The sequence below is a fragment of the Adiantum capillus-veneris genome, chromosome 4 (genome assembly GCF_014529385.1).
Source record: "Adiantum capillus-veneris isolate H3 chromosome 4, ASM1452938v2, whole genome shotgun sequence".
Classification (NCBI taxonomy): Eukaryota; Viridiplantae; Streptophyta; class Polypodiopsida; order Polypodiales; family Pteridaceae; genus Adiantum; species Adiantum capillus-veneris.
Window position 1 is genome coordinate 97984538 of NC_140934.1, and position 26690 is coordinate 98011227.

General features: G+C 44.2%; 2 protein-coding genes across 2 annotated transcripts; both read left to right on the forward strand.

Annotated features, from left to right (window-relative positions):
* LOC147459664 (uncharacterized) lies at positions 1-24202 on the forward strand. The gene is made up of 7 exons (XM_086510885.1): positions 1-405; positions 21467-21572; positions 21651-22073; positions 22159-22244; positions 22336-22460; positions 23441-23656; positions 23752-24202. Exons 1-7 carry the CDS (start codon positions 311-313, stop codon positions 23796-23798), a joined length of 1098 nt encoding a protein of 365 aa, XP_086367011.1. The 5' UTR covers positions 1-310; the 3' UTR covers positions 23799-24202.
* On the forward strand, positions 24060-25727 carry LOC147459665 (uncharacterized). Its single transcript, XM_086511623.1, has 5 exons — positions 24060-24105; positions 24297-24304; positions 24374-24409; positions 24938-25007; positions 25135-25727. Exons 1-5 carry the CDS (start codon positions 24060-24062, stop codon positions 25221-25223), a joined length of 249 nt encoding a protein of 82 aa, XP_086367749.1. The 3' UTR covers positions 25224-25727.
* The last annotated feature ends 963 nt before the right edge of the window (positions 25728-26690 follow it).

The following is a 26690-nucleotide window of genomic DNA, read 5'->3' on the forward strand; positions in this document are numbered from 1 at the left end:
CTAGACTCTTCGAGGTCTCTTCAGGTTTCCTCTCAATGTCGACAGTTTGAATTTCCCTCGATTGTTCTCACGTACTTCAGTAGACGGGAGCTTCTTTCCTTGGTACGTTCCCTGCAGCTTTCTAGGGTTTTTCCGCCAGTTCACAAGGTAGCTGAACCGCGTACTGGCAAGCAGGAAGCTCATGATGCCAAAGCAGTGAAAGGTCAAGTCCGACCAGAGTTTTGTCCAGGTTAGGAGACAAATCTTGATTGCAATCTCTGTGCGCGTCAGAAAACGACAGCTAATTTTACTTCGGAAAGTAAGCTCCACCATGGCTGAGGAGCTTCCTTCCTCAGAAGAGGGGGTCCACGCCTTACTGCAATCTGCAGTTTCTTCCAGAGCTTCTCACATTAGAAAAGAGGCCGAGTAAGTGTTTTGGTCACGGGTTTCTCTGCTCGGAGTGGTTTCCTGTGAATTTTCTTTTAATAGATGGGGCTAATGTAGCTGAAGTGGGGTGCTTTGCTTGATACTTTGCTCTTTGTAGGATTTATTTTCCAGATAGCTGATTTGAACTTGCGGACACATGTAGGTCTATTGCCAATTTTTTTGAGAAAATTGCCTGAGTGTATAGAAAGGCCTGTTTAAGGAGTTCTTGGTTTGTGCTGAAGGAGGGAGTGCTGAAAGATTTCCATCGCAGACGTTGGTGTGAACTTCTACAATGAAGTTCTTTGCACACAAGCTGCTTGATCCTCCACATTATGTCTTAAAAGGCACAAATTTTGGCCTAGTTAGTAGTGTAGGCATGGTAAATAACGCGAGTCAGGTAGCCTTTAAGATAAGGAACTTTTATCAACTCAAAAGGAAGAGGAAGCTTCATGAGATGAAATGAGTTGTTTCTCACACAACATTCTTTCAAAAAGATAACATCTGAGGCTTGGATGATCAGTTTTGATGACTAAATGTCTTCCAAGGAGCTTATGTTTCTACACAGAGAGAGCATAAACTGCCATTGATTCATTTTTATATGTGGAACTTGTAAGCATGCAATTTTGTGTCTCTTAGTCTTTGAATTTTATAGGCTACAACATGACCTTCTTGGTTCAACACTGAGCCAATGCAATCCCCTGATGCATCACTCTGTGAACTTCAAATGCTTTTCTTAGATCAGGAATTATTGAGATAGATTCATGACTTCGAAGGTACTTAGGTTTTCAAGAGCTTCCTTTTGTTTAGGTCCCAATATGAAATAATTTTCTTCTTTGTAAGATTGTAAGGGGAGCAGCTACATGTGCAAATTGTTGGATGTAGCGTATGTAATAGGGCCATATGCCTAAGGAGTTGCATATATCATGTACTGATGTAGCTAGATGCCGTTCTTACACAGCTTGAATCTTAGCTGGGTCCATCCTCACTTGATTGTGGGAGACTATATGTCTTGGGTTTCCAAGAAAAAGAACTCATTTATTTAGAGCCAATTTGAATTTTATGCCTTTGGAGTTTTTCTAAGGCTGTTTGAAGATGCTTCTTATGCTCTTCCTCGTTTTGAGAAAGACTAGAATATCATCAAAGAACACACTTGTGAATCTGACGTATGGATGGAAGATCCTCAATCGAATGTTACAAGCATAGTTTTTCCAAATGTCAACCATATGTCCGACTCGGATGGGTGCAAAAGTACGGAATAAGGTCGGATCCCGCAGGATTCCATACGTCGTATCCATATGGCATACTAAAAACAGTCTACATATTTCACTTAAAACCTTACAAAGGAGCACAAAACCATAAAATGTAGTGAAACACCATAGAAACTTTAGAATCTAGCTCCATCCAAGATCAATCAGCATAATACCTACCAATGACTGTCATAACTGACTCTCATTCTAGATAGTGGTTTTGGTAATCGCTGGTTTGAAAAACCCAATCATAGGACTTGGACGTGTCTGGTAGTATGGTTCCCCAATTGAACGGGTCTGGAAAAAACTATGGTTGCAGGTGCATCTATCAAACCAAAAGGCATGATTAGAAAGTCATACAACCAAAAAGTACTACAAAATGCAGGCTTATGCACATCCTTGCGAGTGATCTGAATTTTATGGTAGCCACTCTTTAGATCTATGTGGTTGAAAATCCATGTGCTCTGCATTTCTCTAAAATATCATCCAATTGAGGGATTGGAAATGTCACGTGACACATCCAACCCTATGTGTCCGTGGACAAGCTACAATATGATCAGGGTTGAGTTCAGTCAAGCTAGTCTAGAATAGGAAGTGATCTTGCACTTTTGTGAGTCTGTTCGCAGACTGTGCATGTCCAGACACTTAGAATAGATGCATATCCTCTGGTTGCACACAGCATGATCATAAGCATTCCCATCAGAATCCATTAGAATCCTTCAGGGGAATTTTCCAGTGCATTTAACCTATTTTCCTTATTTTTGACATTTTTCACTTGTTATTTTTAAGTGAATTTTGTTGGAAAGTAGGTAGGGCAATTTTGCTAAGTTTGTAGAAAAAAAACCTAGCACTAGCACTTTCTGGTAGAAGAGGCAGCAAGAGCACTAGCACTTTCTGGTAGAAGAGGCAGCAAGAGCATTCGCTCAACAGGCAACTTCTCAGCAGAACCCAAGAGGCCTAGCGTTTTCTGCATCAGTAGGACAACCCTAGCGTTTTTCATCTACAAGACCAGCCTTGCCGAATTGTACACAGCAGATCAGCCCCGGCGTCGTCAAGACACAGCAGATTAGCCTAGCGTTTTGCATTGCAGAACAACCAGCGACAATAGAACCATTTTCAGCCCTAGCGTTTTTGATTTGCAGATCAGCCCCGACGTTTTGCAGATTCACCGCAACGGAACACCAAGAAGCATCAGCGTTTTCAGTTTTCAGCCTTTAGACATCGCAGAAGAAGTCCCGAACCTCGCAGATCTCACCTTCCCGCAGCAGATTCTCGCTGCACAGTCAGTTTCCACAAAGTTTGCAGATTCAGCTCGGAAGACGCAGATTTCAGCATCTGCGTTTTCAGTGCGTCGTCGTCGCATCGTCGCCATCGACATCGTCACCGACGTAGGGTCAGAATTCAGCAGATACCCAGATTTGCAGATTTCTGCCCTTAGAGTTTTCAGATTTCAGCCCGTCTCGTCGTCATCCTCATCGTCGGCAAGTCCAAGCATTGTAGAGATTTGTGCAATCATAAGTAGACCGCTCTCGCCATAGAGAGTGGGACCTTCGGAGGAGGGTTTTACGTCTCTGGTGTCGTATTCTCTTCTCTATCTCTCAGTCTCATACACTTCCACGCACAGTGTCCATTCACTTTGTTTGTGATCATTGCACTCTCTCATTAAGGGCGGAAGGCTCTCCCTTCCATAAGGACAAAAGGAACCTTGAGCACAGTTCGGAGCACTTATCTTGAGCAAAGTTCAAACATTCATTCTGCTGCGCCTGACAGGAAAATTGGAAATCTATTCTTTTGTTTAGAGATCGATACTCTACGCACATTTGAAATGTGCAATTTTTCTTTTGAACAAGTAGAATTGGCAAACAATAAGGAGTGATACCAGGCTCAATAAGTCACTTCTCCAAGAGTTCATTTACTTGTTGCTGAATTTCTTTTTGCTGTGAGACTTATCTAATTGGGTGAGTGATTAGAAGAAGAGCTACCTGAGATAAGTTCAATTTTATGAATTTTTGGTTGTTCTAGAGGTAGTTTGTCTAGAAGAGAGTCAATGAGCAATCTTTATATTGCCGAGAAATTTTAGTCTACTCTTATCTAGGTTAGTTAGAGACTTTTCATACACACATCTCTCTCTCTTGCAAAAATCAAGTGAGTAGAAACTCAGTTTTTTATTCACATAGTCACAGATGAATGCACGTGGATGGCCTATTATTGCAAAAATCAAGTAACTAGAAACACATTTTTTTTCAATAGTATATATGTGACCGACTACAGTAATAGGCCAGCCTCCTACATCAACATTTAGATCATAGTGCTTTCTTGAAATTGGAAAGTCGTTTTCTTATTTACATAGTAAGGAATTGGATGCATTTTGTAATGGTAAGGCATCGTTAAGATGACATCACAACCCTGAATAGGTGTTGAAAGATTTTTTGCACGCATTTTCCACAAGGTCCATTTGAGCATTCAAATTGTTGAGTAACTCAAGATTGCATTCCAAACTCCTATTTATCTTGTTCTCATATTGTTCGATTAATACGTGTACTGGTATTAGTAGTTAATGTACTAGTTGTTACTTATATGCACTCACCAGTGCAAATACAAATGCATTTGCATAGATTGTAGACATATGTATGTAAATATGCATATGTGTGCATGTATGTGGGTGTGTATGCATGCATATTTACATGTATGCAACCATGCATAAGTAGACATGTATGTCTACTTGAAATCAATACTTAACGTATTTTTCGTACCGGTAGTGATTACCCATACTGTTCAATGTTTTCTATCGTTTCTTGCATAGTAATCCACTGAGCCTTGCCAGGCACAATAATACATCTGTCCACAATGGTCTGCTGCCAAGAGTCCGCAATAGTCTTATATACCCCTCCCTGGATACCACCAGGTCCAAATATAGCTGACCAAAATGTCTCATTATCGCCCACGCAAAAGCTGACCACATCGTCTAATGCGGCTCTCACATAGATGATGCTCCTGCAACATAAGAAGATTAATCTCTCCTCCCACAAGGCATTGCTGAAGCTCCTGATGTAATCGACCCTTTTGGCACTGAAATTGGGGCCCATCTAATTCCTGCACATTCCATGAGATGATCCTCATGGAGAGCGAGAGAGAACTGATGCTGCAGCAACTTATCGTGCTATCTTCGAGGCTGGCTTGGATGGGGAATAATCCGCATCCGAGCGTCCCCGAGATAGGTGTGACTGCAAAGAGTGTCTAGCCCAGCCCCAAGAAGAACGAGCCATGCGCAGGGCAATCTCCTCTGTCCAGGAGTCCTCATGTATGTGTACATAGCATGGCGGGCTCTGCATGTCAGCAAAGAAGTGTACCACAATGTGTCTACATTCTACCAAGTCTGGAGGTGTCACTGAGAACTTGGCCAACGGCCACAGACTCTGAACCAAGTCTGTAACCTCTAGGTCTCCCATGCGGTGAGAGAACTCAAGGCCTCGCTTATGTCTGTAGCCACTCCAACACTGAATCCAAAGTCCACTCAGGCTGGTCCCTGCCCCACAGGGGAAAAGAGAAGCCAACCTGTCACGTGCACATCTAACCCTATGTGTACGTGGACAAGCTACTTCATGACAAGGGTTCAGTTCAGTCAAGTCAGTCTAGAATAGGAAGTGATCTGGCACTTTTGTGAGTCTGTTTGCAGAACGTGCATGACTTGAAACTTAGATTAGATGCATATCCTCTGGTTGCACATAGCATGATCATCAGCATTACCATCAGAATCCATCAGGAGCAGTTTCCAGTGCATAAAACCTATTTTCCCTATTTTTGACATTTTTTCACTTATTTATTAAGTGATTTTTGTTGGGAAACTGGGTAGGGCAAAACGAGTAGATAATATATAAGCAAACCTAGGGCTAGGCTAATCTGGCAGAAGAGCAAGGAGAACACAGACACAAGTGTAGCAGGTTCCTCCCTCTCTCTCTCTCAAGCAAGATCCCCCACCTAAGCTGGCGTTTTTCCACCAAGCAACATCAGCCCTGCCTTGGCGATTTCAGCCTCAGGCCAGCGTTTACAGCAGCCACCTTTCCTCGCCAGCAAGCCCACTCATTAGCCTTGCAAGACTCATTGATTTCAGCGTTTTCATGATCTGCTGTCCCAGCGTTTTCTGCCCTATCAGCAGCGTTTCTGCAGCAGCATTGCAGCCAGCAGCATAACGTTTTTCAGCAGTGCTTCAGCACCATCAGAACAGAGTTTTTGCAGCAGTAATTCAGCAAGCAAAACAGCATCAGAACAGCGATTCTGCAGCAGCATTACAGCCAGCAGAATCAGCGTTTTCTGTAACAGCCATTAGCGTTTTTGGAACTAGCAAGCAGTTAAGAGTTTTCAGTCTTCAAGTCCACAGCAGAGATAGAGGTCGCGTCATCGGCGCCGCCGTCTTCAGAGCATTCAGTCTCTCGCATTTGCATCATTTAGCTTCAATCTACACTTGTAACAGATTTGTGCAATCGATAGCGTAGACCTCTCGCCATCGAGAGAGGGGCCCTTGGAGGAGGGTTTTACAACATCCGTGGTGTCGTATTCTCTTCTCTCTCTATCTCTCAGTCTCAGCACCTTCACGCACAGTGTCTATTCACTTTGTTTGTGATCACTTGGACTCTCATTAAAGAACGGAAGGCTCTCCCTTCCCTAAGAAAAAGGAACCTTGAGCACAGTTCGGAGCACTCATCTTGAGCAAAGTTCAACATTCATTCCGCTGCACCTTACACAACCGCTGAGTACAGGGCCTCTATTCCTCTAGCGGCAAGGAACAATACATGAACTGTGAAACAAGGTGTCTCAAAGTCTGGTCAAGGGTCGTCGAGAAAATGTGTGAACTCGTAGGCAAAAAAGTCTCACCGACGACGAATGTCGAAGCTCGTCAGTCCACGAGGAACTGCTGTAAAGGGAGACATCTGCATCAGAAGGGGGGGTCGCAAGAAAGGCTATCCCTCTCTCGCCAAGCGACTCGTGGAAAAAGCGCTGCCAAGAGATCTCCTGGCAGTGGAGGATGGTCCTGCCCCCTTGGTCGGCTGCGGGCTAGGAGCGGGAGGAGATAAGGAAGCAAGGGGGCTGGCAGGAGAAGGAGGAGTGTAGGGGGGCGGGGAGTGGCAGAGAGAGAAGGGCGAGGTGGGGCGGAGGAAGGAAGCGAGGGGGGGACGGAGGGGAATTGGGGGGGGGGGGGGGGGGGGGGGGGGGGGGGGGGTGCTGTCAAAGGTGAGGCTGAGGTGGAGGGTGGAGCTTGAGCCTTGAACCTCTTTCTACTGAAGAGGGTCGAAACGGTTCCCTGTGGGAACCCATTGCTGCTGGCCTGAAGCCTGGGGGCCACTCTGAGTGCCAGATTGACGTGGTGGCCCCTATGGAGGCCGACCACGAATCAGCTGCTAGCCCCCTTCCGCCTAAGCCCGAGGCTCGGAGGGTGGCTTTGCCTACGTACCCTGTGCCTGTGCCTGTTGCTGCTGGCCAGTCCTTGGGGTCTCCTCCGTGGACAAGCCTTCGCAAGATGGCCCATCTGACGACAAATAAAACACTGATTTGGGAGGTCCGAATACTCTACGCTCTGGCGGAACCAACCACCACTCACCCGAGGTAATAGAATGACCTTCGGAAGGGTGTGGGTGCCTCGAACCAAAACACGTATTGTGGGAATGCTAGCCTCTTGGCAGCTACAGAGGCTGCCGTGCGAGGTGTCTCCAGAACAGTCCCAATCTCTGAGCCTATCCTGGAAAGGAGCGGAAGGTACTCCCTCCTCAAGTCGGGGAAGCACACTGAGATGGGAAGGTCTGCCTCCTCGACAAGCACGTCGGTAGCTGGGTTAAAACCATGGCGCCATTGTCAAAAATGAGCTCGAACTGCTCGGATGGCTAGGGGGACTGATCGCAATGACCTTGGATGCCATCTTGGGGGTCTCAAACTCTATCTAGTAGTAACCACACCCAAGCAGTTGAACGTCGAGGATCTTGTCCACCTCTGCTAAAAGGCGGGCCTGGAGGAGATCACGCACCTCTCCTCTACTGGGTCTAGTGCCAAGAATCTTTTAGAGAACGGAGGTGGCTTGAAGGCGCACCACCTCTGCCTCTAAGCTCTCTTGCTGTCGGCGAAGAGCAAGTCGGATGGTGGGTTCTGCGGGGTCGGGCGAGGGGGCTTCCGTCGAGTCCCTCTGTGGCGGGGCAGAATCCTCCATCTGTGTTTGCTGCTAACAGGAATGCGAAAGGAATGAAGGCGAGGCCAAGCCCTGCTGGAGAGAGCGCACCAAACAACGAGTGAGCAATTGGGCAAGTCTGTCAAGCAAAACCCCGGGGGGAAGGGGTTCTCAGCTCTGCGGGTAGCGAGGGGGGGAGACAATGTGTGTGGGGGCAGCGGGCAGCGAACGATGTGGGGGGGGGAGGGGGTGTCACAAGGTGGGCACCACGTGCCAATAGAAAAGAACAGATTGAACAGACTTTTAGTACTTCAATAACAATTGAACTGAAAGAGAGAGAGCACACACGACACGAAGCGGCGGAATTCCACCCCAGAGAGTATTGGCCCCAGACCTTGGCGCCCCTTTCGGTATTTCTTTATATTGCATCAACACAATATAAGCCGGTACTCCCGACTTTGCACCTTCTCTAGGAAGCATGCTTGAGAATGAGCCCATGGCCTCATATTTAAAGGCCCTAGGCCCAAAAGCAGTTTACATAAAAAGCCTTCAAACTCAAAAGCATCTGGTCCAAAAGCAATGCGCAAAAGCGGCCAGCGTGATTTACGAAAATCCGTACAACTGCCATGTCAGCATCACCCAACGCAAATAACGAAAATCCATTTAGTGTGCCACGCCAGTAGTCAGTGCGCAATTTTCGGGTTGTCAGTACAACTACCACATCATCAGTCCACGTGACGCTCTGTGTGTGTGTGGGTTCTGCTTTATTTATATGCCTTTATGTCACTTGGGTCCCATCAGACAGGGTCCCATAAGTTGGTAGGACTTCTTCTTTTGCTGTTGCTTGTTCTTCTTAGGGTTTAGGCCCCATGGTCGTGATCTGAAGGTTGGCTCTGTTCTTCACTGACTTGACACGTCAGCAGTTTGTGACGGGGGAGGGGGGGGTGTAAGGTGCAATGGAAGTAAATGTTGAATCTTTCTCAAGATGAGTGCTCCGAACTGTGCTCAAGGGTTTCTTTTACTTACGAAAGGGATCTTTTACTTACGGAAGGGAGAGCCTCTGGTTCCTTTAGTGAGAGAGTGCAAATGATCACAAACAAAGTGGGTAAACACTGTGAATGAAGGTGCTGAGACCGAGAGAAAGAGAGAGAAGAATACGACACCAGAATGTTGTCAAACCCTCCTCCAAGGGCCCCACTTTCTATGGCGAGAGAGGTCTATGCTATTGATTGCACAAATTTGGTACAATGGTCTAGATGCAATGGACTTGCTGACAATGTCGACGACAATGGTGGCGGCGACGAGACGGGCTGAAATCTGCAAATCTGGTATCTGCTGAATTCCAACACTGTGTCGGCGAGTACAGCGATGCGCTGAAAACTAGATGCTGAAATTTGCGAGCAGCGGGCTGAAACTGAAAACGCTGGCTGATCTGACCGCGTGGCAAGGATGTGTTGCAAGAAGGTGAGATTTGCGAGGTTTAGGGCTGCTTTAGTGGAGATGCTGAAAATGGAAAACGCTGATGCCATGGGCTGATCTGTCCGGGAATCTGCAAAACGCTAGACTGACTTGCAAGTTGCAAAAACGCTCGGCTGTCTGTGATCTGCAAAAACGCTAGGGCTGATTTGATGCAGAAAACGCTGATGTGGTCTTGATGGCTGAAAAAACGCTAGGTTATCCTGCCGATCTTGCGGAGAAGGTGCACTGCAAGTGTGGTACTTCCTTTCCCTCTTATGCCAGAAAGTGCTAGTGCCAGGTTTCTTATATATCAACTTAGCAAAATTGCCCTCCCGAGTTTCCAACAAAGTCACTAGTGAAAAATGGCTAAAATAGGGAAAATGGGTTTTGTGCTCTGTAAAATGCTCATGATGGCTATTGACTGTCATGCTGATGATCATGCTGTGTGCAACTAGAGGACATGCAACTACTCTAAGTACCTGGACATGCACGGCCTGCGAACAGACTCACAAAGGTGACAAAACACTTCCTAAGCTGACCTGAAGCCTAGACATGAAGTAGCTTGTCCACATGCACATAGGGTTAGATTTGCACGTGACGGGGGGGGGGGAAGATGGCGAGCAGTGGGGAGTGTGGGGGAGCGTTCTGGACAATGCGTTGGCTGGGCGCAGGCTGCAGCGCGTAGCAAGGTTGGTGCGCAGCGCGAGGGCGGAGGGGGGAGAGAAGAGCGATGGCGAAGGGGAGATGGCGAGCAGTGGGGAGTGTGGGGGAGCGTGCTGGACAACATGTTGGCTAGGCGCAGGCAGAGCAGTGCGCAGGTTGCAGCGCGTAGCAAGGTTGGTGCGCAGCGCGAGGACGGAGGGGGGAGAGAAGAGCGATGGCGAAGGGGGGGGGGGGGGGGGGGGGGGGGGAGATAAGTGCAGGATAGGGGGGGGTATGCGAGAGCAGCAGCGAGCTTCAACTCCGTCAGTACTTGTACTGCGGGTCAACTATTCTAGAAACTAGTAAACAATGACTTAGTAACATAGTTGTACAGATCCTTACGCATGTTTGGCCAATAGAAAAATTGTTCAATCTTTTTCAACATAGCATTAACATCCCTATAACCACTTGTTAATGCATCATGTGCGTCATGCAAAATCGGTGCTCTGTGAGAAAATAGCACACACAAACAGTTCCTAAAGAAAAGCCAACTATCATCAATGCACGGATCTTGTACATTGAGTGCTTGTAACCAGTGCTTTTCAAATTCAGAACCCATATAATTGTCTTTCAAATCATCAAAACCAACACCTTGAATAGAGAGAAAAGAATGAGTGTTATGTGACACATCCAACCCTATGTGTCCGTGGACAAGCTACATCACGACAAGGGTTCAATCAGTCCAGTCAGTCTAGATTTAGAAGTGATCTGGCACTTTTGTGAGTTTGTTCGCAGACCGTGCATGCCCAGGCACTTAGTGTAGATGCATATCCTTTGGTTGCACACAACATAATCATAAGCATTCCCATCAGAATCCATCAAAATCCTTCAGGGGAATTTTCCAATCATTTAGCCTATTTTCCCTATTTTTGACATTTTTCACTTATTATTTTAAAGTGACTTTTGTTGGAAAGTAGGTAGGGCAAATTGAGTAAGTTTGTATGTAAGCAAACCTAGGCTAGCACTAATTGGCAGAATAGGCAGCAGGAGCACCAGTGCTCAACAGGCAACTTCTCAGCAAGACCTCCCTTGGTGGCGATTTCCCTCCAAGCAGAAGACTCCCCATATTAGCGTTTTTCATCCCATCAACCTAGCGTTTCCATCATAGATTGCATCGCCTGAAGACATCAGCAGATAGCGTTTTTCATCAAGCCTCATCGCAAGATCACCCACAGCCCTAGCGTTTCCTGCAGCCCCAAATCGCCCTCCATTGGCATGGCGATTTTCAGCAGATGAAGACCTGCAGTTTTCAGCCCTAAAGCCCATCAGTTTTCAGCCCTCATAGCAGCAGATTTTCAGCGACCAAGATCAGCAGATACCAACGTTTTCCCTAGCGTTTTCAGCAGTAGCAGAATTCAGCCAGCAGCGTTTTTGGACAGCAGTACAAGTGTAGTAGATTTCAGCCCTTAGATCGGTCTGGTCATCCCCGTTGTCGTCACCGATCTAGCCTAGACTTGCATCAGTCTCATGCATTCAATTTGTACCAGTTTGTGCAATCGATAGTAGACCACTCTCGCCAACGAGTGGGGCCTTCGGAGGAGGGTTTTACAATGTCTTTGGTGTCGTATTTCTCTTCTCTCTCTATCTCTCAGTCTCATACACTTGCATGCACAGTGTCCATTCACTTTGTTTGTGTCCATTGCACTCTCTCATTAAGAACGGAAGGCTCTCCCTTCTATAAGAACAAAAGGAACCTTGAGCACAATTCGGAGCACTCATTTTGAGCAAAGTTCAAACATTCATTCCGTTGCACCTAACAATGAGTTTCCAATGAGAGAACTTGACCTTTCCTACTCGATGCATCAACAACAGGGTTGGAAGAGTAAGGGTATGTACACACAGTGGGTGGATAACCGGACACTAGACGTCTGGCCCCGGACAAAGGCGCAGCGCCTTTGCAACAAACTCCCACTTAAGGGCGATGCGTCGATAAGTGGGACCTACTAGCTAAACTACTAGTATGTACAAGAAACTAGGTGAGAGTCTTTCTCAACCTATCCACTGGCTCACTCTGTCGATCTACACGCAATCGGATTGGCTTTGGTGGTAGACGAGCGTGCGTACTTACGCTAGAGCCTGCATGTAAATCTCTCAGACCACTTTGTATGGTCTGCAAAACTTCACTATGTATCATGCTAGTGTCAGTAATCGCACGACTGACAACCCCTGCTGCAAATGCTCCCACTGCAGTTGCTAGATCGAGCCTCGACCCTAGTAAGTCGAACATGAGACGCCCGAATGTTGACGAAATCTGCGCAAACCTGGCTGTACTCGCTATCTGCAATCACTGCATCATTAGGACTACCCATCTGGTATAGATGTGTCAACACCGACACTGGGAAACCTACGTCCCTGTCACCCATAGGCAAAACTTTGTGTCTTGGCACCAACTCATCAGCCTCTAACATGAGCATATCAAAGAACTCTATGTCTGTCATCTCTGTGTATGTCTCTAGGGAGCAAACGTGCTCTACCTCTGCCTACACAAACTCTGACAACACTTGTTGTGTCTCGCTAGAGTCCTGCCGCTCTATCTCTGTCTCTACAGAGTCTACTGGCACGTCCTGCACAGCTAAATGCTCTGTCCCGTGAGCATGGTGGAGCTCACCCGTGAAAGAGTCATGTCTCGTCTCTCACTCAAAGCATGCCAGCAACAAAAACGAGACCATGCCGTCTCGAACTTCAGACACATGCATAGGATATACTAGGCCGCTGTTGGAGCCTTTGGCAATCACTAGTGAACAACAATGCATCTGGAAAGACTGCTCTATAAGGAGTATCTGAAAGTTTGCTAACTGTCTCACTGAGATCAAGCTTTGTCTCAGCTGAGGAACATAGTGCACATGTCGTAGTGTGTATGACGCACCACTGGGCAAAGACAAACAAACATCTCCTGCACCCTCTATGTCAAACACAAAATCATCGACCAAGTGCACACAACCAAAACTCCCACTAGAGAAGGTACTAAACCAGGCACGATGCAGTGTGACGTGGAAAACTGCATTCTCATTTAGCAATCGACGTGGAGAAAGTGTACTATCCATAGGCATATTTGCAAGAGGTACACTCGAGGCAAGCACGACATCACCGTCATTGGCATAGACTGCCACTGGAACTGCCTCTCTAACATGTGTCAAAGCCATATCTGCATCTCGCATACATCTCCGCTATTGTCTCATACGTCTGAAACAACGGCGCCTAATGTGTCTTGTGTGACCACAATGCCAACATCGTACGTATCGGCAAGAACGAGACCGCCATCTCTCAATGTCGCACACGTCTGCTGCCATAAGTGAATGCCAAAATGGCAACAAAGTGGGAGATCACTCGACCACTACACAATCATGAAAACCATGACCAATAGCATCAAAACCGATGCCCGCATATGCATAAAACAACTCCACAATCTGTTATCTGCAAGCATAAACTAGGACAAACTGCTCAACCGAGCGTAAAGCGCATAACCATACATGCAAATAGAGAGCAGACTAGCTCAAAACGCATTCCACAAGAGAAACTGCTTGCAATAATCTGCAAAAACCTGTGAAACGTGACTGTCTATCTGTAGCCACACAAGCATACATAATCTTGACTCTTGCGAGAGTGGCTACAAGAACACCAAGCTGTGTCCAAGCTGGCAAGTTCTGTCAAAAGTGAGAGTAAACACTCGATCACTGTCAAAGTGGGAATATATTGACCACTTGTACAAGATGGCATAACACTGCAAGCTTTTATGGCGAGAAGAGGGGGAAAAAGAATAGAATTTCCTTTGCAAAATGAGTCAAAACTCAACGCAAACCGCAAGCCATAAAACTGCAGATAACTGCTAGAGTGAGTAAACTCGACCACTAAACCATCAGAGAGTAAACTACAATTACGCATAAACCATGGTGAGAATCTGGGAAAAATCCATCAGAGTTTCCCTTGAAAACTGAGCAAAAGCTCAAAAATCTCACCAAATGCGCATGAAGAACAGACACTCAGTGTCTCAGTAGCAAAATCCACAAATGGCATACATAGCACTGCCAAAACCTTGGCAAAACAGCTCACTCCTGAGCAAGTGGCTCTATGGACTTGTACTTGTTTAAAAACACGTGTAAACCTGTGAACCTGCTACCTGCGAGCTATGCCAAACTCTGTTAGGGAATAATGTTTGTAAAGGCATTTTAAGCCTCGAGTCCAAGGGCCCAAATGTGAATGGCCCTTGGACCTTTAGTTCACTTACTCATAATAAAGAGAGAGCCCCAAATTCAACACATGGGCGTTTTTTCCCAAATCGTACGACTCTCTCTCCTCTCCATGCCATCTCCTTCTTGACAAATTTCGTGGGCTGCTTCTGTTTCACTCCACCCTTCTTCTCCATCGCCATCACAAGAGGTACCAAGTAGGCTTCTTCTTCACCTCCCCCACACGTGGTATCAGAGCCTAGGGTTTCCCAGAAGAGCCATCTCGCAAGCACATATCAGAATTTGGATTTTGCTCGCTGCGCGCAGGGATTTCTGCCAATTTGCCTCAAACTTGTTGCGAAGGATTCTGCTCATTATGTAGAACAGACCCACAGTGACCATTTCCGTGAAATTTGGGTTTCAAAAACTGGCGAACAACAATCAATTTTCGTTGAAATTGACCAATTTCGACGTCAATTCAACACAATTTCAGCAAGGCTGGTCTCATAGGTCATTCTTACAGGCATTTCCACTAGTACCGGTCTGAAAATTCAGCAAAATAGGTGTTTACAGGTCTGAATTTTGCCCTAAAACAGTGAATTTCAGCAAGCATTAGATGTATTACACCTTGTGGAAACCTTTGGTAAGGGTTTGGCACTGAATGTAAGCCGTTGTGGATTGATTTTGAGTGAAAATCGGTCGCTGTTTTTCTGGTACAGCAGGCTGTTTTTGGCCTATTTGCGCACATTTGGGCGTGTTTAAGTCGCCAAATCAGGATTTTAGCATTTGCACTCACTTGGGATGTAACAAACTTGGACACTCCAAGTCAAGAATCAACCGCGACAGCACCAAATAACCACTTCAAAACAATTCACAGATCACAATAGATTTGCACTGGCCCGGCGGAGTTCCGTGCCTAGAGATATTGGCCCCAAAGACTGGCGCCCCTTTCGGTATTTCTTTTTGTATTAATCAATCATCAAAGTACAAGAGAGCGGTTAGGGTTTCACTCTTAGACTCTGCGTCCAGATGCTCTGAGAAGTGAGGCCCTCACCACTAATTTCAAGGTTACAAGGGATGCCCAAAAGCAGAGCCCCAAAAGCTTTTAAAATCAAAAGTATCAGTTCTCTCTCTCTCTTAGAGAGTCTTTTCTCTTTTTTTTTTAATAAAAAAAAGCAAAAGCAAAATTCGCGTCGCTCATCATTTTCCAAAAAAAAAAAAAAATTTTTTTAAATAAATAATCCGCCTCCGCGATTTCCGGAATTTAGGGTTTTTGGCAAAAATTAGGGTTTGCAGGAATTTTAGGGTTTCTGGCAGAAATTAGGGTTTCTGCTGTCCGCCATGTCATCACTTTGTGACATACCCCCCTCTTGAAAGCATTGTAATCGACCGCGATTACGCCTGCAAAACCGACAAAAGCCATAAACCGTCTTAGCAGACACTGACTGTTAGTACCTACGTACTAGGAACACACATCTAGCACATGTACAAAATCGACAGTCACATCACACGACATCACAGGACATCACCAGACATCACAGGACATCACATGACATTCAACATTCATTCGGATCTTAGACCATGATTTATCGGCAATGTAGCTAGCAATCACATCTAGGTCCAATCGGGACCTCATCGATGTCCGATTGACTAACCCCTATTGCAACCATGTCTATTCGAGATCAATCAGACCAAAATGCTGCAGTCATTTCGTCTATCAGTTCCTGTACTCACAAGAAGTCAAGAACAAATCAGTATCATAATCAGGAATTCCATTTCATAAAGTCATCCAGCAGAATACTGTCAGCTCTCAGTATCCCTGAAGCTCAAAGAGACATCAGTGACTTTAGTATCAAAATCGAGGCATCTGTTGACAAAGGAGTGGAGCGACTCCCCTCTTGTGCATCCCACTGCACCAGATCTTCGGCCAAGCTGAGTTTCTGGGTTCCGTTTGGAGTAGACTATGCTAAACCAAAACATCGAGGTAAAGTTTCACAATCCCAGGAGTATCTGCTCTGATACCACTGTAACAAACTTGGACACTCCAAGTCAAGAATCAACCGCGACAGCACCAAATAACCACTTCAAAACAATTCACAGATCACAATAGATTTGCACTGGCCCGGCGGAGTTCCGTGCCTAGAGATATTGGCCCCAAAGACTGGCGCCCCTTTCGGTATTTCTTTTTGTATTAATCAATCATCAAAGTACAAGAGAGCGGTTAGGGTTTCACTCTCAGACTCTGCGTCCAGATGCTCTGAGAAGTGAGGCCCTCACCACTAATTTAAAGGTTACAAGGGATGCCCAAAAGCAGAGCCCCAAAAGCTTTTAAAATCAAAAGCATCAGTTCTCTCTCTCTCTTAGAGAGTCTTTTCTCTTTTTTTTATAGCAAAAGCAAAATTCGCGTCGCTCATCATTTTCCAATTTTTTTTTTTTTTTTTTTAATAAATAATCCGCCTCCGCGATTTCCGGAATTTAGGGTTTTTGGCAAAAATTAGGGTTTGCAGGAATTTTAGGGTTTCTGGCAGAAATTAGGGTTTCTGCTGTTCGCCACGTCATCACTTTGTGACATGGGATGGCTTCAAGCAATGAAAGTGGCAATCTTTTGCACATTCGGAAGCTTGAAGGGACCCATAACTTTGCAATATGGAAGAAGCAATGTTATAATGTGATGCTACAAAAGAAACAGGCAAAACCGATTAAAGTGCAGGGATAGAAACCTATTGACATGTCGGATGAGGAATGAGAGGAAGTGGACAAGTTAGCTCGTTCCACGATTATGCTTTCAGTGTCTGACAACTTATTGTTCAATGTTGAGAACAAAAAGTCAGCTTGGGGCATGTGGAAGAGATTGGATGATTTGTATGCACAACAGAGTGCTGCTAGTAAGGTTTATTGAATTAAGAAGCTTATGGGTCTCCGTATGAAGGAGGGTACACAAATGTCGGTGCACCTCAATGAGTTCAACTCAATTTTCAGCCAACTCTCAAGTCTGAAATTTGAGATTGACGACGAGTTCAAAGCCACTTTTCTGTTATGCACATTGCCCAAGAGTTGGGATATTTTCCGGATAGCTCTTAGTAGCTCGAGTGCAACACTTACATATACGGATGTAGAGAGTTCTCTCCTGATGGAAGAGATGAACATGAAGAACACCACTGGGGGTTCTTCTAATGCATTGCACTTGAGGGGCAGGTCCTAGCAGAGGGAGAAGTTTGACCTTAAGGGCAAGGCACGCAACAAATCTCGCAGGAAAGATGTTGAGTGCCACCATTGTGGTAAGAAAGGGCATTATAAATGCGAATGTTTCGAGTGGAAGAAAGAGAAAAACAAAGGTGCTGAAACAGATTTAAAGGACAAGGGAAATGCAAAGAAGAGCAATGTTTTGATTGAGGAAATAAATGTTGCAAGTAGCCGTGAGAGTGAAGGCAGCAATGATGTACTCAATGCCTCTTCTTTTGATGCACATACCCTGGCTATGGGTTCTAGTGAGGACATGCATACTTGAATCCTTGTTTCAGGTGCCTCTTTTCATGTGACACCTCACAGGGATTGGTTTTCCCAGTACACAGGTGAGGTGCAGGGCACTGTCTATTGGGGGATAATTATACATGTGATATAGCTGGAATTGGCAGTGTGCATTCTCTTTTGTAGATGGTATGACCTTTGTTTTGCATAAAGTGCGTCATGTGCCACAACTCAAGAAGAGTTTGATCAGTTCAGGGCAGTTGGTGATAGCAAGTGGAAGATATGTAAAGGGTCATGGATTGTAGCCAAGGGTTGCAAAGTGGACACCTTATATCCTTTGTACGTATCCAGTGTGTGTGACCATGTTGTTGCCGTACCCGAGCAACCGAGTGTTTCTTTGTGGCATGGCCGGTTGGGACACATGAGTAAAAGAGAAATGGAAACTCTGTCTCGTGGTGGTTATTTGCCGTGTTTGAGGTATGCTGATTTTTCTCATTGTGAGCACTGTATTTATGGTAAGCACACTCAAACACCGCACAAGAGATCTCTTTCTTTAAAGTCTGACAGGTTAGACTTAATCCATTCAGATGTATGTGAAAATGCCCCAGTTGTCCTTAGGGGAAAGAAGTATTTTGTCTCGTTTATCGATGATGCTACACATAAGGTGTGGGTGTATCCAATATGTGCTAAAAGTGATGTTTTGGATACTTTTAAGAAGTTTCTTGCGTTTGTTGAGAATCATATTGGCAAGAAGCTTAAGTCTTTGCGCTGGGATAATGATGGAGAGTATGTATCAAAAGCATTTATTGACTTTTGTGCTGCGAAAGGCATTAAAAGAGAGCTCACTGCTCCTTTTAATCCCTCCCAGAATGGAGTTGTAGAGAGGTTAAACCGGACTATCCAAGAGAAAGTTTGGAGTATGCTGTAACATGCTGCATTACCTCATGGTTTTTGGGCAGAAGCTGTGCAAACAACTATTTACTTGATTAATTGCTCACCGAGTAAGACGTTGGGTGGAAAGGTGCTTGAGGAGGTGTGGTCCGGCAAGCCACCCTCATATGCACATTTGCGAGTGTTTGGTTACGAGGCCTATGTTCACATCCGGAGTGAACTACGCACCAAACTTGAACCCAAGTCTAGTAAATGTATTTTCCTAGGATATGGTGAGGATGGTGAAATGGGGTATAGATTATGGGATCCCACATTGCGGAAAATCATATGCAGCAATGATGTCATCTTCAATGAAAATTGCATGCATAAACAACCCATAAGAGTCGAAGAAGTGCAGCGGGTTGTTTTACGTGAAGATGTGACTTATGGACAGCCAAGAAGGCCCAGTGTTCAGCAACAAATGCATGCTGAAAATGGTGCTGAAAATCAGCCCCAAGAAGTTGCCATTGATGCACCACAGGTTGGGGAACAGGTTGATGGCCATAGGCAGCCCGTTGATGCGATGCAACTGGCTGAACAACTTGCTGTTTTTGATGACTTACAAGCTGAAAATCCACCTGTTATGGATCATTGGGTGTGTAGGTCTACTTGGGTGACAAGGCCTCCCGATAGATATAAACTGTCTTTGGACTATGTCATGCTTACTGATTGTGGTGAGCCGTCTTGTTATAAAGAGGCTATGCAACGTGATGACAATAAGAAATGGTTCAAAGCAATGGTTTCGGAAATGTAGTCTTTGGAGAAGAACCATACATGGGTTTTGGTTGATTTGCCTAAAGGGCATAAGGCTCTGCCATGTAAATGGGTTTACAAGACAAAGGTCACATCTGATGCTTCTTCTAAGTACAAGGCACGTTTGGTTGCTAAAGGGTACAAGCAAAAGCATGGTGTTGACTTTGATGATATTTTCTCTCCTATCGTGAAGCTTGCCACATCACGACTTGCTTTGGGTCTGGTTGCTTATCAAGATATGGAATTAAAGCAAATGGATGTAAAAACAGCGTTTTTGCATGGTGATTGCTTGAGATAATCTATATGATGCAGCCAGAAGGTTTTGTGTCAAAGGGGCAAGAGAAAAAAGTTTGTAGACTCTTGAAGAGCCTGTATGGTTTGAAACAGTCTCCACGTGCATGGTATCACAAGTTTGATACATTCATGAGGTCTCAGGGATACAGAAGATGTAATTCCGATCACTATATATATACCAAAAAGGCCAGTGATGGAAGTCGTCTACTGCTGATTTTGTATGTTGATGACATGCTTATTGCGGGCTGAAATGTCACTGAGTTGAATGCATTACAACAAAGCTTACGGAAACGCTTTGACATCAAGGATCTTGGTAATGCTAATCATATTTTGGGCATGCGTATCTCTCGAGATAGACCCAACAGGTGTCTGTATCTATCTTAGCGAAATTACATTGATAAGGTGTTGCATCGTTTTCTATGGAAGGGGGAAAGGCAATTGGTACTCCGTTGCCTCCATATGTAAAACTCACTGCACAGGACTGCCCAAAGACAGATGATATGCGCACGGAAATGGCCAAGATTCCTTATGCATCAACTGTTGGTAGCTTGATGTACGCTATGGTTGCCACACGTCCCGACATTGCATTTGCGGTGGGAGTGGTGAGCAGGTACCTGAGTAATCCTGGCAAAAAGCATTGGGAAGCAATGAAATGTATCTTGAGATACTTGAAAGGCATTAAAGACTTGAGACATTTGTGCATTGCTTTATAGATGCAAACTTTGCTGGACATCCAGATTGCAAAAAGTCTACCTGTGGATATGTGTTTACTTTCACAGGAGGTGCAGTTTCTTGGATTTCTAGACTGCAAAAATGTGTTGCTTTGTCTACCACTGAGGCTGAATATGTGGCTGCCACTGAGGCAAGCAAAGAAGCTTTATGGCTCATGCGTTTGGTAGAAGAGCTTGGCATCAAGTCAAAGGTTCCTGTGCTACATTGTGATAGTCAGAGTGCTATTATGCTTGCAAGGAATCCTGTCCATGCCAAGACAAAGCACATAGAGGTGAAATGGTGTGGGCTTGGTGGTATGGGACACTAGCACTCCTGTGAGAGCCTAGCCCGATGGCTGGAGGCTGCCGTTGTGGCTTATGGTTGGGAGTTGAGCCTAATCTCTTCTCTCTACGCTGGTCTATGCGTGAGTATCTTGAGTCACGTCATGTGTGCAGGATGGATCCTGCTAGGGGCTAACATGCTGAATAGTCGAACTAGACTCACTCTCTTGCTCACCCTCAATAGTGCCTTCTGTAAGAGGCACCTGGGACTGAATCTCCAAGGGATCCAAAGCCTGCTGAAGTTCGGGGCAATTCAAGCTCCACCAATTGCTGTCCCTCAACTTGAAACTTCTCATCTTTATGGGAGAGTTACATGGGCTGTAGGTAGCTTGGGGTGATTTTAGTCATATCATAATGAGCCAAAAGAGTTATGAGATTTGCAAGTGGGTGTTGACTTGTACCACTGAGGTGGGAAAAAGGAAAGTCACATCATTTTCAGGTCACGGACATACACGGACATGATGACTAGGTTAGGAGTAGGGTCACACACTTCTAGAGACTATTCAACTGAGTTTAGTACTCCAGCAATTGGAGCATGTCTTTGGCAGCTGTAGTGCGCCTAGCTTGTAGATGCACAAACTTGACTTGCTTCTCATGGATTCAAGCAGTCTCTTGAAAGACTAGTTGCCCATGCAACATAAGTTGGAAAACCAGTTTTTGGATTCAATTCTCTAGAGGGTTAAAAAGAAGAAAAGCATGTATTAGTGCATGCAAGTTTTTGGCTTTAGTGGTTGCCTTGCTAGTTGCCTGTTTGATCATGTGGCAATTGGTGCTTTAAGCGACTTTTTGGATCTTGTGGTTCATGTGTGGGCTAAACGCATTGCGATTTGTTTCCAGGACTATCACAATGGCAAATGTACGAAGGCTGCTGGAAAGTGATCTTGGGCTAGAAAAGTCTGCATTAGATGTGCACAAAGTCTTTATTAGACAGCTTGTGGATGAGGTAAGGATGAATTAAAAAAAACAAATAATAAAGAAATTTGAGTTTTGTAGTCTTTTGTGTTTACTTCTCAGAACGCAGGTACTCCTGAGTTCTGAGAATGCTGAGGGTCAAGAGGAAGAAGCTACAGTCTCTGAAGAGGCACCAAAGCGCAAGAAGAAGAGCTCTGGCAAGAAAGTTACAGAAGGAAAAAGGTCACATGGTCAAACAGAAGATGACTACGAGGATCCACAGGAAAACAATCATGTGGAGGCACCAAAAAAGAAGAAGCAGAAGAAGGAGAAGGTGAAGAAAGAACAGTCTCACAGCAAAGAGGAAGATGAAGATGGTGGTGGAAGTCAGGTCGAGTTATCCGAGGAGGGAGCAAACCAAGAGGCACCAAAGGCGAAGGGTCAAAAGTCAAAAGCAGAAAGAGACGAGGAGATCACAGAGGCTGGGGAAGATGGAGGTGGAAGTCAATCTGAGATGTCGGAAGAAAGTGATATCTCTGCAAAGAAATCAAAGGTGTACTTTTTAAAAGTATATCGTATACCTTATTACTTTGAAAATAACTCTGTTTACTGAATCACTATAGATATTTTTGTGATAGGCTGCCTCAAAGACTACTAGTGTCAAGCCAGTGCAAAATAGGAAAATTGAACATCTCAAAAAAATTATCAAAGCTTGTGGCCTGACGTAAGTGTTTCAGTTGGTAGAAAAAAAGTGGATGTGCTTTTTTATGTCTTCATTTGCTTTACTGTATGTCCAAACATAAGATTCTTTGCAGTATCCCACCTCAGATATATAAGAGAGTCAAGCAGCAACCGGAGGAGAAACACGACAAATTTTTAATCAAGGAGCTGGAAGATATTTTAAGTCGGAATGGCCTTTCATCAGATCCTTCAGAAAAAGGCAATGTTTCTCCATGTTTTTAACTTATTATGAGAGCTGACTTGATTACATCTTGTCTTCGACGCTTGTGTGTGTGTGTGTGTGTGTGTGTATGGGAGCATATATTGGTACCTAGTTCTACACCCATTATTGGGCACTGACAACGTTAGAGGGGATGTCGTAGTATTTAGTCAATACTATGCATGATGGTGCTGATGGTTATATTGTCTCATGGATGACTACCATGAGCCTATACCTTGCCCTTTCCATTAAGGGTGAATCTGGGCTTATCCTGGATTCATCTTGGTATATATAGTGTTTGTCTTCGACGTTTTGTTGGAGGGGCTTTAATTGTTCTGACAATGAGCTTTGATTAGTCTTATTTTCTGAAGTTTTCAAGCTGTTTCAATCATTTGGACAGTGACCTTTAATTAGAGTTGCGTTTCTTTTTATATCTCTTTCCTTTTGAGCTTATCACTGTTTAGTTTGCATCATTTTTATACTCGTTTCCAATTAGTCTACATATTCCCTCAAGCTTAATAGGCCTTATAATGCTTCATATGGTATATTTTGGTGATTTATGCATAATTGTCAGAGGTAAAGAATTTTATTTTTTCCATCCTGTTGGTATCTAACTGTAACTTTGAATAAAATAATTTGTGTGTTTTTATTTTCTTTACAAGATTGGATTCTCCGTCAAGGAACAATGCTTCTATAAGTTTATTTATCTATTGCTTGGCAAGGAATACAAAGAATTCTGAAAATGAGATTTGTTGAAGTTAGCTTGGCTAAAGTATGTAGGACGTGATACTAGGGGAACAGAAGATGGATGTTAGAAACTCATCTTTTTATCATTTTAGTTAAATGCTACAGAATGCGGTCGTAAGGGGTATAGTTTAATCAACAAGAGTGGAGAGGCAAGAAACTTACGTGTATAGTGTTTAGTGAAAGCGTATATCAAACATTCTCGCAAGGCTCAACTAAACAGCTGGCTTTTGTAGAGATAAAAGCTGCAAAGAGGAAAATAGCAAGGGAGAAAGATATGGAGGGAATTGATACTACAAATATTATTCTTGAGCCGAGAGGCAGGAGGGCCACCTCACAGCTCTTTGCTCCTGTTTATAATCCACCTCCTGTGGAGTATGATAGTGAGCAGGACGAAGATGGTGAGGGTGGCGACGAAGAGGGCTCTGATAATGCATCTGAGGGTTCAGATGGTGAGTACTTTGGCATCCGGTATTTGTCTCTAGTTTCTTTTTTAGATTGGGAAGCTTGCTGAAAATTGGGTGTTGGAATTTACTGTATGTTGCAGATGAGAAGGATTTTGCAGCAGCAGATGAAAGTGACAACAGTGACTAGGTGACAACGATTGCAAATGCTTTTCTGAAGCTTCAGTTCCTTCGTGCTAGCTTCATTGTCAATCTCGGGTTCCTGTTTTTACACGAGGCAGCTGCGGTTCTTCTTCCAGCTCTTTATACACTGATCACCTCTTCGTGATGATGTCCCAACCATACGAGCTGTACACATTGTTGGCGGTGGTCGTCTTGCACCACTAATGCTCCTAAAGTAGTAATTGGCAATCACCAAAGTTTACCTTTACTTTTCGCTAGGTTGTCTTTCATGTGCTTAATTAAACTCTTGGCAGATTCTGTTGTCGATAAAAGAGGTGTTTACACATTTCTTCACTTTGTCCTTGACCTTTTTGCTATTGTCTTTGTCATCTATGTAGTGAGATAAAAAGGATTCCTTGTTGTTTTATGCTAGCACTCTCCCTGGATGTTATGTGCGACAAATTTCAGCCTATGCGATTGAGAAAGAAATACATGATAGTCATTTTATTTGGATGATAACTTGCAGCCTTGGATGTAAGCACTCTGGGTGGACGTACTGTGTCGTAACTTGCAGCCTCAGATATTGGATAAAGCTGTACACAGTCACCATTACAAACTTGGGAGGGATCTCAGCAAGTGGTAAATCCCTTCACACTCGCTCTTTTTATGAGCTCCTGGATGGACCTTGGAAGTATCTTTTGCCTCCTGAGGTATTTGGTCCTGATTTTATAGTTCTTCCCAATTGTCTGTTGTGCATGATACATCCTCTCACCAGAGGCTTGCAGCATGATGTGCTAGAAATGTATGTTTTAATTGATTCAGTGGTAGCACAATTGAATCAACAGTCAAGTCAAGTGTTACCTTTCCTAATTAATCAGCACTGGTGTATCAAGACTCAAACAAAGACTTTAGTCCAATTTACGAATAAATACATTGCCTCTGACATGGTCATGCTCTTTGTTATTGACAGACACTTTGGCTTTTTGTTCTGAAGCAATAATTGCTTTGTAACCGTTGAATGATACCTTTATTAGCTACTAAGAAGCCGAAATTGGCATGATATATGGAAGCCCTATTAGGCCTTGTCTTTATTGGTGAAAGTAATATCTCAATGAATAGTTTGTCTGCTACGTTAAATCAACTCATCTGTGGCAACTCCTTTGTCAGCACGCATGGAGCTCCAAGTTCTTTACCACACGCGTGAGTTTCTTGCTTAAAGTTCCATGTATTGGTCGAGGTAAGTTGCTGGTTAGAGTTCCATTTCCTTGTATTTAGTAGTTACCAATTTAATGATTGGAGGCAAGAAAATTTTGAGCTGCTGGCTAATTGAGAGCAAACAATGTCTGAATTTATGAGCCAAACAGATCATAGAGAGGCCCTCTCTTTCAGTGGTGGTGAAGTCCTTGGTTCAGCTGGCCGCTGGCATAAGCAGTTGGAAAGTCAATTGGGCTGAGCCAATAGGCAACCAATACCATAAACACTTGCATGAATGTGGATGTGACCTAAGGTAGTGAATTTGATGCAGTACGAGTTCATAAGGCGAGAGTATATATTACATAACATTTTGCGTACTTGAGCTGGGAGTTTACTGCGTAATGCATCTTGCAAAAGGTTTGATCATGTTGAGTGTTGATGGTGGCATTGGGTTTTTGGCCATTCTATACCATCAGTGGAAATCATGGTAATGAATGATCTTGTTTAGTTTTGACAACACTCAACACTATCTGGTGATGGGCCATTTAATTGGCTACATTTCCTTGCAAAGCTGATTAATTTGCCAAGCTGGCTGTGCGTTGAAAGATGCGGCACCTGAGATGGAAGCGTGGTCTTTATTGGCCACAACTTTGGAGTTGAGACAGAAAAGGCATAAGCTAGCATCAATCTTTTAGAGTCAGAGTGGCTTTGTTTGCTTTGAATTGATTTCCTGCTTTTGGGTTACTCCATTGGGGATCGCCAATCTGTTGTTACGGGTGTTTCTAAGACCCTTGATTTTGTTTTGGAAGTTTCAAGCTAAACCTTTCCATGTTATTTGAAGAGTTGTGCAAGCCATCAGGTTGCCCACGCTCTCCTTTATGCCATCGCTCCAGTACCGGAAATAAACTTTCTAAAAATGTGGAAAACCTACACATGAAAGTTTTTGGAGTAATTTGACTTATTTGAAGGTTCACTCTAAACTCTGTAGGTTCTTTACTTGCAAGTTTAAAGTTTTACCAGTCCAAACAAAACCCAGGGATATGGAAGAAAAGAAGGAAAACGAAAATCTCTTGACTTGTGTTCTTCATTGCACTGACTTGTTATTTTAGGGTTTTGTAGGTGGGATTACACCACACCTAGATTTTTTTGAGCATTGCATTAACCCCATGGATGTGTACAACAATCTTATGTTGCATATGCAATTCAAGAGCTAAGGGAAATTATGAAAGGTTGATATAGTGGGAAACATGGAGTCATATTAAGACACTTGGAAGAAATAGTGGGGCTTCAATCTTGGATTTTGTGCTTTGCAAGATCAAGATTTGTAAGAATGATGAGCTTCAGGTGTACGAAAAGAGCTGGAAATGAAGTCGAAGTCCTATGATGGAGTGCCTTATTTTCACGAGTTGTGTCGTTAGATAAAGCATTGGGCTTAACTCCATAGCCCTTTTAGTTTTAGAGAGGTTCTTAGGGTTACCTTTGGCAATGTTTGAGTGATACTTGCCATGCACGACAGAGATTGGTAATAGGATGATGATGGATCAAGGAAAACCTTTTGAACGAAGGATAGATCCATTGACTAAGATGAAGCACTAGCCAAGTCCAAAATAGAAAGCGTGGCATGTGGGAAAATTTGCACATGATGATCTATTAAAGAGTATGTGGTGATTGATGGCTTGTATAAAGCAGTTGACAAGGAGTTGCAAGGGGAGATGAAGACACTAAT